At 44.3% G+C, this 12,673-nt stretch overlaps 1 protein-coding gene and 1 pseudogene across 2 annotated transcripts; both read left to right on the plus strand.

Annotated features, from left to right (window-relative positions):
- Positions 1 to 529: 529 nt before the first annotated feature.
- LOC120669441 lies at positions 530 to 2,182 on the plus strand (annotated as a pseudogene). The gene is made up of 2 exons (XR_005672680.1): positions 530 to 1,201; positions 1,794 to 2,182. The product of XR_005672680.1 is annotated as an ATG8-interacting protein 1-like (transcript).
- Positions 2,183 to 10,602: 8,420 nt separating this feature from the next.
- LOC120695955 (putative cyclin-dependent kinase F-2) lies at positions 10,603 to 11,780 on the plus strand. Its single transcript, XM_039979149.1, has one exon. It carries the CDS (start codon positions 10,623 to 10,625, stop codon positions 11,634 to 11,636), a length of 1,014 nt encoding a protein of 337 aa, XP_039835083.1. The 5' UTR covers positions 10,603 to 10,622; the 3' UTR covers positions 11,637 to 11,780.
- Positions 11,781 to 12,673: the final 893 nt, after the last annotated feature.

The raw sequence follows: 12,673 nt of genomic DNA on the forward strand, positions 1-12,673 counted from the left end.
AGCTAGCTTCTTAGTTCGAGAAATTCTCAACTTCTGTTATTGTCCATAGCGACTTGGATCTTGATTTTTAAGTGGCACTGATCCTGTAACGTTAATGTTGATGTGAGTGCTAACAGTAAGAAGGCTCTAAATAAGGCCTTGTTGGTGTGAGGGGAGGTGGGAGGGGAGTTGGGAAGTACCGTGGAAAACATGGATCAGTCTAAACACTGATTCATCTAATGGCCGTAAGTGAAGTAGTGAGCATATGAACCATAATATGCCTGGTGACGATGATGATTGGGGATGGATGTTTGCAAATTATCATCTGGTTTTGCTGTGTTTGCTACTAGTTCTACCTTTTCGTACAAGACTACAACAGGGAAGAAGCAACTATTTCTTCATGACTTAACACCAAAATGAATGAACTGTTAAATTGTGTCATGTAGATTGGCATATATTATAATATGCATTGATACAATATAATGATCTACACTAACATCCGTTTTTGAATTTTTCCCATGTAATGTTGAGTTTCTGGTGTTTGTGATAGGTTTGTGTGCATGGCAGATGACAATAGGGTCACTGGAGTGTCACCTATGGCTGATGAATGGGATATGCTACCTCTGACTTCTTCAGTATATACCAGCCCATTATTCCGAAAAGGATTTGATCCTATTAATTTGCCTGGATATGGGGATGTGAGTAATAGTCAGGATGGCACGTTTACTGGATTAGTCATGTCAGATGGCTTTGTGTTCCCTCCAAGTGAGCATGAGAATTTGCCAATTGAACCTGAGCATGAGATTTTGTCAGTAGAACCTGAGCATGATGAATCAAATACAAACAGCAATGGTGAGGAAGGCAGATGAGTAACGATGATGAGTGGTGCCATGTATCACCAGAAGAAGTTGATGGCATGAGTGATGAGAATCTATCTGTCAACAGCGACTTGCCTGCTGCCAATGAATCTCCTTTACCAGATTTCAAATCCACAGAAACAAATGCTAAACGAGATAAAGATCGCACAATCTGCAAGGCTGATATTCCTTGTGAAGGATGGTGGAAAAGGAAATCCACTTATATGTTTCACCATATAAAGGGAGTGACTACAGTCTGCTCAGTTGTGGCAGCTGGTGCGGTTGTGGGTTTTGTTGTGATGAGTCAGAGGTGGCAACAGGACCATTTGCACCTTCATCAATTTCAGTTCAGTGTCAACGGTGAGGTATGCCATCTATCCTTTATCTGAAAAAACTTTGCTAGGAGTGCCTTTTTTCCATTGTACCTTGTTTTTCTTGCAAGTTTCTAATTATTTGGTGATATAACCTCTGCGATACATTATGAAATATACTGATGACAAAGAATCACACAATGATGTTTGTTGTTCAAAGTACTTCCATTGCAAAAATGATCAAACTCCACTTAACATTTATTTTATAAGTCTCAACATTTCAATAGTTTGCTCCCATTGCATTCAAGTTTGTCTCACTTACAGCTGTTGTCCGTTTTGTTGAACACACATCCTCTAGACAGCACTAGGTCTGTTGACAAGGATATTGATTGGTCTGTTCGTTTTAATTGATGAGATAGAATTGAATCAATTTACATAAGATGTTCCTGTCAGACCACAAATTTCCAGTTAAATCATATCATACTTCACCATATAGTGTTATTTTTTGCCAAGTAGCCATTTGTCTCTATATCGTATTGTTTTTTTTATAGATAGGAATTTGTGCATCCTTTAAGAAAATTAGTTTTTTATTATTATTTTCTGGCAACGAGCTAATCATATGGTTGGTTGATGTTCACTATGACAGAGCATGAGCCGAGTCATTGGAGCATTCAGCCATTTGAAGGGTGGGCTTCCAGGGAGTGAGCAGCTTAGGTCTCTGCTACCAACTCGCGTACTCCCGCAACAGCCGCTTAGCGCTTGAGCATAACAGGTGCCGGAATTCGGTGGCAGGGGCTGCTTCTAGTGGCAATTTTTGTTGCTCATATGATTTTGAGACACTGCAATTCTTTCTTGTTCTTGTACGACCGTAGATTTTAATCCTTCTGTAAATTTATGGTTGAGACTTCAAAGGTGCTGAAATATTACTATTTGTAACCCATAGCAACTGTAAAATACAAAGTGGGGGAACACAGACATTATGGGGCATTGGGTCACTTCAAATATCTGTACGGGCTTGGCTATCCCGTTTCTCTATGTTCGATGTGATGCGCTTGTGTGTTTTGGTTCGTGCTCATAAGCTTGTGAAGCTTCATTTTTAGTTTAGTGGTGAGGATTTCCAAACAAAAAGTCCCAAATTTGTGGTTGAAAATTATCCCAAAATTCTTAAAAGTTTTTTATTCAGTTGAAGGTCCTTAAAGTTAAGTTTTTTGAAGCAGGGACTTTGAATTGTTGTTTATGTGCCTCTGGATATTGATTATCTTCCTTTCCTGTCTTTCCTGTCTTCTGGACTGTAAAAAACTGTCGACCAGAGGAGTAAAAGTTTACATACCTTCTTTTTAATGATTTGTCACCTTCTGGGCCGGAGTGGAGGAGAATGTTTTCAGAGCTAGTGGACTAGTAGCAAGTTTTCAATCAGCCCTCTTTGGATCCCATGGTTGAACTCTAGACCTAAACTTTGTATAGTCTATTAAATGATAATAGGGGACTAAAAGTATATTAAACTGTAGCCATTTCACTTAGTCCATGAGCACTTCAAAGCCATCTAATTAATTCGGACTAAAAGCATCTAAAAGAAACCAAGCGTTCAAAAAATAAAGTACCCCTCCAACTTATCCATTAGCGCATGCAAAAGGAGGATAAAATGAACTTGAGAAATTGGTGTTCTTGCCCTACTTTGCAGTGCATTTGTGATTATACCCTTATTTTCTTTATTTTTTTGATTTACCCTTACTATTCACATGTCAACGTGATTTTGCCCTTGTTTTAACTGTTGACTAGAGGCAAAATCACATGGACTAGGTGCAAAATCACGTTGCTTGAATAGTAAGGAAAAAATACAAAGTTTAGAAAAATAAGGGTAAAATTACATTTGCACTGCAAAGTAGGGGGGCAAGAACACAAATGCCCCGATGAACTTTCTTTACTTTGCAGCTAACTTTTATCTTAGGATCCAAAATTCCAAATAGAGAAAATCTAATTTTAGATTGCTAACGTTTAAGCACCATTAGTCCTCATAAGTGATTCAAACAAAATCTAAGTTTTGTGTATCAGGTTACAAGGATTATGTATATACACATCATCATTTACAGAGCATCCGATAAATATTTAAAACTCAATTAAACGGCCGCAAAGTGATGACAACTGTATTGTTCATTGTATCGGTATGTACTCCTCTTTGCTAAATGTAAAATTTTCCCTAAAAATACCAATTATTAATAATGGACTAATTCTTCCTTCAATTATGAAAATGTAAATATTAGTTTTAATTTTTGACACACGGTTAGGATTAAGCTCGGGAATCCCCTAATCTTTTTTGTCCCTCTGCACTTTCTCATCCTCCACATGGCAAGATACCGGGCTGCCACGTGCCATCAGAGTACTCTTTTCTGACTTGGCGACTTCCTCACGAGCCCCGAGAAACCCTACTCGAATTCGAGTGTCGAGAATGTTTCACCACGGTACTTCGCCTATTTAGTTTCGGGACCATGCACCACCTAGTCGTCTGGCCCCTGACCTCAAAGCGGCGCCACGATCTAGGTTGTCCTCCCCATATCCAGAGCATTGCCGGTGGTAGATTGTAGGTGTGTCTGTGCCGTGTGAGATGGAGCATCTGTCTGAGGGGTTCCTTGTCTTTTGGGAGGAGGAGGAGGATCTAAAGGAGGCGTACGTCCTCGAGCAGGAGGAGGAACAAAAGAAGAGGAGAGCGAGATGGAAGTCCTCTGAAATTAGTATCCTTATGAGATAGTGTTACTGATAAAGCGCAAGAAAATGTCGAAACTCGAGCAAGCATATGACATGAAGCAGGAGGTGCAGCAGCCCATCAAGCTCATGGATTACTTCTTCTCCAATCGCAGCCTTCTCACTGTGCGTTATGACCGGTTTCGGGCTGACTGGATGGATTTTCTTGATTTCATGTTTATATGCAAAATTACTATTTATGCATGGTGTTGAAGTACAAATATGTAATTGTGAGAAGCTTATGAAGATTAGAGAGTATGCATGAACCATGATAACCATGCTTCATAGTCAAATATGAAATACTCTAGAAATTAGATATTGGAAAAAGTCTAAATTACTCCCTAGCCAAAGTTTGGATTAACCCCGTAAACTATAATTTAGTTCAATTTACTCCCTAAACTATGAAATTTAGTCCATTTAACCCATAATACAATTTGTATTTTTTTATTTCTCTATACACAAGTTGAAGATTAATTTCAAATTTTGCAGGTAATATTGGACATTACAATGCATATTAAAAAAATTTGTCATAATTTGTTATTGTTATTTTTCATATAATTGTGAACTCCAATGATTAATTTATTATTAAATATCCTAACCTACTAAAATAATAATAAAAGAGTCATGATGTATTTTTTTTCTGAGATGTGTTATGATGTGTACTATCATCTTGTAAAAATCAGCTTAAGACTCCACATATGCATAGAGAAATAAAAAAATAAATTGTATTAGGAGGTAGTTCGAACCAAAGTGCATAGTTTGGGGGGGTAAAATAAACCGAACAATAGTTTATGAGGTTATTCAAACTTTGGCAATAGTTCAGGAGAGTAATTTAGACTTTTTCCTTAGATATTTGTACATGGGCGGATCTAGGGGGCCCGGTCCCGGGCCCACCATTAAGATTTGGCCCAAAGAGCTTCTTCCTCTCCATTTTTCACATTTGATCTTATTTATTACTACTACAAAAATAGCTATTAATTATTTTCTTTCATATAGCAATTGATTATTGAATTGAGAAGCTGAAAAGTAAGAAAAAAACATCTTTGTCATATTAGATTGACTTATTCACTAAATTATTTAAACATATTGTTCTATTGGACCACCCAAACCTCAAATCCTAGATTCACCACTGTATTTGTATGGTTAGATAAGCATGAGAAAAATTTTAGAGTTAGATATTTTGTAAAGTAAAAAATTTTAGAGTTAGATATTTTGTAAAGTGTGTAGAAGATGGATACATGATAAAATCATATGAACAATGGAGTCATATAAATAGGAGTGCTCCCCTCTCCTCTTGTCCTAGCATGGCATAAAAGGTCTCAAGTAGGAGATGGTAAGGTTGTCATATAGTGTAGTAGTGTCAAGAGTCTTATATTGTACGTACTAAGTTATGATAAATAAAGAGTTGATTCTCATATAGAGTTGGTCTCTTATATTAGTGTTTGGTGAATGTCTTATTGGTTTGACTTCAGTGGGAGATTGTAACACATCTTTTTTCTAGACAAGGGCCACATGCCGAAGAAGGACCAATAAAATAAAATATCTCTCTTATGACTGCATATGTAGATATGTGGATATACCGATGCTTGCATATGTGGATATGATGCACACCATAGCAAATGTTATTATGTTTGTATATGCTCATGCTTAAAACATGCGCGAGATAAGAGGGGAAGGGAGAGGAGAGGGTGATGTGATTACCGGCTAGCAGGACTACACGATGCAACCACACAGAATCAGCCCCTCCCCTTCCACCTTCCCGTTTCTCGCTTTCCCTCTTCATCTCCCTTTTCCTCTTCCTCTCAAAAAAAACTTGGTTTTGAAATTGCCCTGGCCTTATTGAGATTTCAGACTCTTTCAAAAACTTGTCTGTAGTTATACGATCAATGATCAGATTCATGTTAAGCTTCACAATAAGCAAACTCCCCTTGAGGACCGATCAACTCCTCCGTAAGTCTGAAGTTAAGTGGATGAACATGGCAATAGCCAAAGTTGTACCAATAGTTAGAGTCTCGTTCTGCTTGGCCCTTAGAACCACCCCGGAGAAGGTGTCCCACATTTTATTTAAGTTTGAAGTTAAGTGGATGAACATGGCAATGCCCTGCCAAAGCTGCACCAACAGTTAGAGTCTCGCTCAGCTTGGCCCTTAGCACCACCCTAGAGAAAGTGTCTCACATTTTATTTATTTTGTCATGTAATGGTGGTCGATGGAAGGCAATGTAGTTGTTTCTCTTGATAGCCATCTTACCGAGAATAAGAATGCGCATGGCAAGACACCTCTACTTCCATCAATCTTGAGGACTTGTGAGTGAAAAGTGATGAAATACAAGTTATCATCCCTAATCAACAGATCCACCATGTAATCCATATCCAAACTGCTGTAAAGCTGATTTGGAGCATTTAGATGGGAAACCAATTGTTAAGATGGAGGTAGAGCCCTCAAGAAAGAACAAAGTGCATATTAGGCCTAGCTTCAATTTGTCTTCTCCTCCAATTTGAATCTTGACAAATTTTGCTCGGAGACACTCTTCATAATTTTAGTGTCTTCTAGCAAAGACAACTTTTGTTAGTGGCTTATGGCAAAAGCCACCTTTGAAGAGTGTCCACCAGCCAAATTTGCCATGAATCTATTTCATCCTATTCATCATCAAAACCATTTGATTTGTTCCCCAACTGACTAACGTTCTATGCCCCAACTAACCTCCTGGCAGCCCCCCTCAAGCAGTCGTGTAGAGTTCAAATAAAAATCAATTTGCTAGGAAACTCTCTCTGAATCAAAATTGTGCTTATCTAGTCATGATGCTCACCGATGGAAGGTTCATCCATGCCACCGCAGATGCAAAACCTGGTACACGTTGTACAACATGGTGCCCCTGCCACCTTTATTCATTGAGAACTTGATGCAAGTTGGTGCCTCTCTCAATGTCTCCCCTCTTTCTATCAACCATAATCTTATGAGAAATTATATGGATCAATTGAAACCAAATGATATGCTTAATATTACGCACTTGGACCCTTACAGTGTTGTTATCCAATTTATTTTATTTTATATATCTATATTCCCAAACATTGAAATGATTAAACCCGCATATTTCCAATCAATCATGATTTTTGTTTTATCCTGATATTTGGAATCATGAATTCTTACCACAACCAACCAGTGACCAAATTGGTAATATTACTAGTTCCACTAGAAAAAGAAGTTGTGTACATATGTCTATAGGAAAACTAACTCCAAGGAAACATTTGCAGTTAAGGCTCTATTTAGTTCCCACCCCGTAAACGCAAAAACATAAAAACGCAAAATTTTGCGAAGGAATCTTGCTAATTTGAAGTATTAAATGAAGTCTATTTACAAAACTTTTTGTATAGATGGGCTGTAAATCACGAGACGAATCTAATGAGCCTACTTAATCCATAATTTGCAACAGTGATGCTACAGTACCATCCGTTAATTATTGATTAATCATAGATTAATTAGCATCATTAGATTCGTCTCGTGATTTACAACACATCTGTGCAAAAAGTTTTGTAAATAAACTTCATTTTGTACTTCAAATTAGCAAGATTCCGTCGCAAAAAATTTTTGCGTTTACACGCCAGGGAACTAAACACGGCCTAAGTACAACAAAGGTATGCATGGTCATAATGCATTTTCCAATGTTCATTCTTTTAAGTTATTTTCTAATTCGTTGTCCGGAGCCTGCAGTCCCAAGCAAATCAATTTACAATTAGTACAAAGCATAATGACAGTGTATTTTGGGTTATTTAAGGATTACTTTAAATCTTCCTACCTTGTGAAGTTGTGATATTCTTTTGTCATTGGTCTGTATATATGTATTCTTATCTAAATTCAACATTTTCAATTAAACATATATTAAAATTGTTGATTTTATGCTATACATATATCTTGGCTTTTCGTTCAAGTATCATATAATTTTATTTTTTTCAGCACAAACTAGTTAGAATTTATGCTTATTAAGTGGATAAATAATTACAACTAGTGTGTTATATATAGTTATCACTTTTACTCCATATCCAAGGAAATATTGGTGACCGACATTATCCGTATCTATCTTTATCGGATAGATATCTCTGTTCGAATCCAGCTCCAAAGAAAAATATGAAAACAAATATGACCCCTAGCGCTTCGCTACCCTATATAATATATATAAATTCAATTGATGAACGCCACTCCAAAGCTGTCACGAAACAAGAATCATCCGTCTTCCATCATATCAGCACCCCCACCGCCTCGCCGCAGCTAGTGTACCTTAGTTTCCATGATTAGTTTCTTCAGTTCAGTGAGAGAGAACTATTTGATTTTATATAATATCTAGTTTGTTTGTACGAACCTTTACTTCTCCTTGGCACTTGGCAGTGCTCCTGCCGTTTTTTTAAAAAAATGTTAGTCCCTTATTATTATAAATAATAACGGGGGCTAAAAAGTAGATTAATAACAAAATGATTTTTCCCCTTCAGTTATGCCATTGTAAACATTAGTTTTTTTCTGAAAAAAATATATTATACACGAGACACTCAAAGACACCCACTTACATCCACTCTTGAAAAATAGTGTAAAATCTTCGATTACATCATCATAGATTCATAGTCAGTCCTCTCCAAAATCAGTCTCATGTTGTAAGGGCATGAGCTGTGAGAAAAGAAGTTCACAAATGAACGTGATGATCACTAGATGAGTGGATTGAAAGTGAAACGGACTCTGTAAGAACCTGAGAATTCAAGCGCTGTCCTCTGTAAGGCTGGCTATCGAGCCGGCTTGGCTCGGCTCGGCTCAGCTCGAGCTAGCTCGTTATGGTAACGAGCTGGCTCGGTTCGGCTCATTACCAGACCGAGCTAAAAGTCAGGCTCGGCTCGGCTCGTTTAGCAGCTCGAGCTAGCTCGTTTGGCTCGTGAGCTAGCTCGAAAAAACCAGCCAGCTAGCCGAGCCAAAGTCTAGAGTCTGGGTTCTCCTGTGCTTGGTCTCGAGGGTCTTCCTCCATTGCTGCTCCATTGCTGTGGGGAGAGGGGGCCAGCCCCGGTCGCCATCACGCCGAGTAGCGTAGGGGCTGGGCAGTGCAGGGGGCAGGCCGGATCGCCGGAGGCGCACAGGACGGCAAGATAGAACCAGAGCCGTGGCCGGTGGCAGCAGGGGTGCAGGGCGGTGGCGCGGCGCTATGGCGGCATGGCGGGCAAGGAGCAGGCCCGTGGCGATGGGAGTGCAGTGTAGACTGTGCAGTGCGTCGCTGTGGTGGCCTGGCGAGCAGCGAGCGGGGCTATAGGGGCCGATGGCGGCGGCCGGCGGGGGTGTGGGACTGCAGGGCGGTGCTATGTGGCGGCTTGCGCAAGAAGCGCAGGGGGAAGGGAGGGGCTGGGAGGGGACGCACGGTGCAGCCGCCGCCGTGCAGTGCAGGGGAAGGGAGGGGCTGGGAGTTTAGGGTTTCAACGTTTTTTTGGTTGGGCCTTTGGGGGGCGTTGGGCAGCTGGGCCGCTTGGTGCCTGGGCCGACTTAGTAACTTGGGCTGGCTCGTTTCAGCTCGCGAGCGGCTTGCGAGCCGGCTCGATAAAATGCCGAGCTAAAACCTTGGCTCGGCTTGTTAATTTTTTTCAACGAGCCGATCCGAGCCGAGCCACTAATGAGCCGAGCTGAGTAGCGAGCCACGAGCTTTTCGTCCAGCCTTAGTCCTCTGTATCTTTCTCAACCTCCACGTGGCGCGATAGTGGGCTGCCACGTACCGTCGGAGTTCCGTGTACACTTCTCCGACTTGGCGACATGCTCAGGAGCCCCGGGAAACGCCGCACGCACGGCACGCATACAACCATGTACGGGCGGGCTCATGAATCCGACTCGAATTTGAGTGCGACGCTGCCCTATAAATTCGATTGATGAGCACCACTCCAAATCCAAAGCTGTCGCGTTCCAAGAATCATCCGTTCTTCCCCAACCACCGCCAAGAATCTGACAGGGCTCTCCTCATTGTAACAGAACGGGCCAGATGCCAGTTGGGCCGGGTACTGTAGCGACATGCTACTGTAGCACGGCGACAATTTAGTCCCGTGTTGAGAGTAGAAATGAACCCAGACCAACTTAAATACCAGGCCCAGGGTAGTTGAATAACTCCGGTTGCAATTTTTTGCACGAAGCGAGGACGAAAGCGCAAGAGAGTTATTTAGCAGGTGTGATTTACTCAACGTGCATAGTAGATCTTAGCCGTTACCCCGAGTCGGGTCGTTACAGTGGTATCAGAGCCGACTCTCGCGGTTTCACGCCACATACGAGCATAAGTGTGCGGGCATGAGCACGGGCGCGTGGTCGCAGATGCCAAGGCATGTGGACGGGCGCGTGCGAGGCACGGACGTCGCACAGGGACCGTTGGCACTGGACGCACGGACGTGTGGCCAAGAGAGGAGATCCTGTTGGTATTTAGGTTGGTCTGGTACTCGACGGGGACGTCGAGTCTTAAGGGGGATGATTGTAACAGAACGGGTCAGATGCCAGTTGGGCCGGGGGTACTGTAGCGACATGCTACTGTAGCACGACGGCACTTTAGTCCCGTATTGAGAGTAGAAATGAACCCAGACCAGCTTAAATACCAGGCCCAGGGTAGTTGAATAACTCCGGTTGCAACTTTTTGTGCGAAGTGAGGACGAAAGCGCAAGAAAATTATTTAGCAGGTGTGATTTACTCAACGTGCAGAGTAGATCTATGCCGTTACCCGGGTCGGATGTTACACTCATGGTCATGGCGGCGACGCGCAAGCGCCCGGCGCCCGACGGCACTGACGCCGCCGGCGGCGAGAGCAAGCGGGCGCGGATCACGCTCGGGAGCATCTACGACTACGAGAAGCTGGAGGTGCTCGGGGAGGGCAGCTTCGGCGTGGTGGTCAGGGCGCGCCACCGCGCCACGGGCGAGGCGGTGGCCGTCAAGCGGGCCAGGGCCTCCGACCTCCGCGCGGTCCTCCGCGAGGCCGGCTGCCTGGCCGCGTGCCGCGGCCACCCCTCGGTCGTGGGCATCCGCGACGTTGTCGAGGACGCCGCTACCGGGGACGTCTTCCTCGTCATGGAGTTCGTCGGCGCCAGCCTGCGGCGCCTGCAGCGGGCGGCGGCGGCGGCGCGGCCGCGGCTCCCGGAGGCCGGGGCCCGCGCGGTGATGCGGCAGCTCCTGCGGGGCGCGGAGCGGATGCACGCCGCCGGGATCATCCACCGGGACATCAAGCCGGACAACATCCTCGTGGCCCCCGGCGGCGCGGTCAAGATCTGCGACCTGGAGCTCGCCACGCCGGCGAGGCCCGAGGGGGCGGCGTACCCGGAGCGCCGCGTGGGCACGCTGCTCTACCGCTCGCCGGAGCAGCTCGCGGGCCGCCGGGACTACGGCCCGGGCGTCGACATCTGGGCGCTCGGGTGCGTCATGGCCGAGCTCCTCACCGGCCGGTTCATGTTCGACGAGGACACGGAGGAGAAGATGATGGGCACGGTGATGGACCTGCGGCGCGCGCTCGCCGAGAGGGGGCTGCAGGCGTTCGACGAGTGGCCGGCGTTCCAGGGCCTGCCGGAGCTGTCGCCGGGAGCGCGAGAGGTCCTCGCCGGCCTGCTTGCCTTCCAGCCCAGCGACAGGCTCACCGCCACGGCCGCGCTCAAGCATCCGTGGTTCGCCGAGGAGGAGGAGGAGCGGCCTGCCGCCACCTGCCGCAGCGCGGGCAGAGCAGCTCGGAGTAGCAGTAGTGCTAGCGTAGTGACCGTCGTGTTCTGACTTCTCAGAGCTCCTGAAGACTCAATTGGCTGTTGTAATCCTATTCGTTTATTCATTATCTGTAATCTGCTATTAACATAAAGATGAACTAATGCATATCCTTTTTTTGTATATATAAGAAAGCAATTCGTGCATATGTTGATCCCTTATTTTCCCTAGTGAGCTGTTCAATCAGAACTCTGTTAATGCTACCATGTATACTATGCTATGATGACTTGACAACAGAATTGGTTTGAGCACCTTGTATTCAGACAACCTACAACCATTATGGGTTGATAAAGAGAAATAGTAGTTCATTACTGTGTCGCAATTGTGGTTGTCAATTATCGTTATCTATCCCCTTCCTAATCAAATTCAAAGCCAGATGTGCAGCATCTGTTCTGTGCTACAGTGATCTTGCATGAGCTGGCTGGCTGAACGGGGGAGGGCAACACACACACAGGTTCAATGCTTGTACTGCGTTAACAACCGAGTGTTCTTGACTTATGAGAACCCTGTTTTTGTTCCTGATTCGGTGTCATTGAACAATTGCACATCGCAGCGCTTGCGCATGCTCCAACATGAGCAAAATAGCAGGGGGATCACTTGCCCTTTATTTTTTCTTTACCTCTGAAGCCTGAAGTTTAGACGCGGTTGCCTGAAAACTCTGAAATCAAAATTCAAAACCATCAGCGCTAGGATAAAGTCATAAATCCATCACAAAGTGTTCGGAGCAAGCGCAAATCGCGGGGACTAGTAGTCTTGATCTCTTGTTCGTCTCAGGCGTCGTGTTTTTTTGCTCCTTTTATTCGTTGCGCTCCTGTTTCTTGATGAGGCCTGCCACTTGCCTGTTCGCCGTTGCGTGTCGGCGACCGTGCGGAGATGGAGGAACGCCGTTATCGGCGGCTTCGACCTTCTAACCGTGTCGAGTAGCTGCCTCCTGCTGTTGCCGAGGCCGAGGCCAGGCCGAAGCTGCTCCTGCTGCTCTCGCTCCGCAGCCCGCATGTGCCGCACCTCTGCGGAGCCCACGTGATCCCGCCGTTTCCTGGGCCACACGT

This window comes from Panicum virgatum, chromosome 2K (genome assembly GCF_016808335.1).
Source record: "Panicum virgatum strain AP13 chromosome 2K, P.virgatum_v5, whole genome shotgun sequence".
Taxonomy (NCBI): Eukaryota; Viridiplantae; Streptophyta; class Magnoliopsida; order Poales; family Poaceae; genus Panicum; species Panicum virgatum.

Excerpts from the sequence above, each read along its gene's own strand:
- LOC120695955 (XM_039979149.1), top strand. The coding sequence starts at position 10,623 with ATGGTCATGGCGGCGACGCGCAAGCGCCCGGCGCCCGACGGCACTGAC.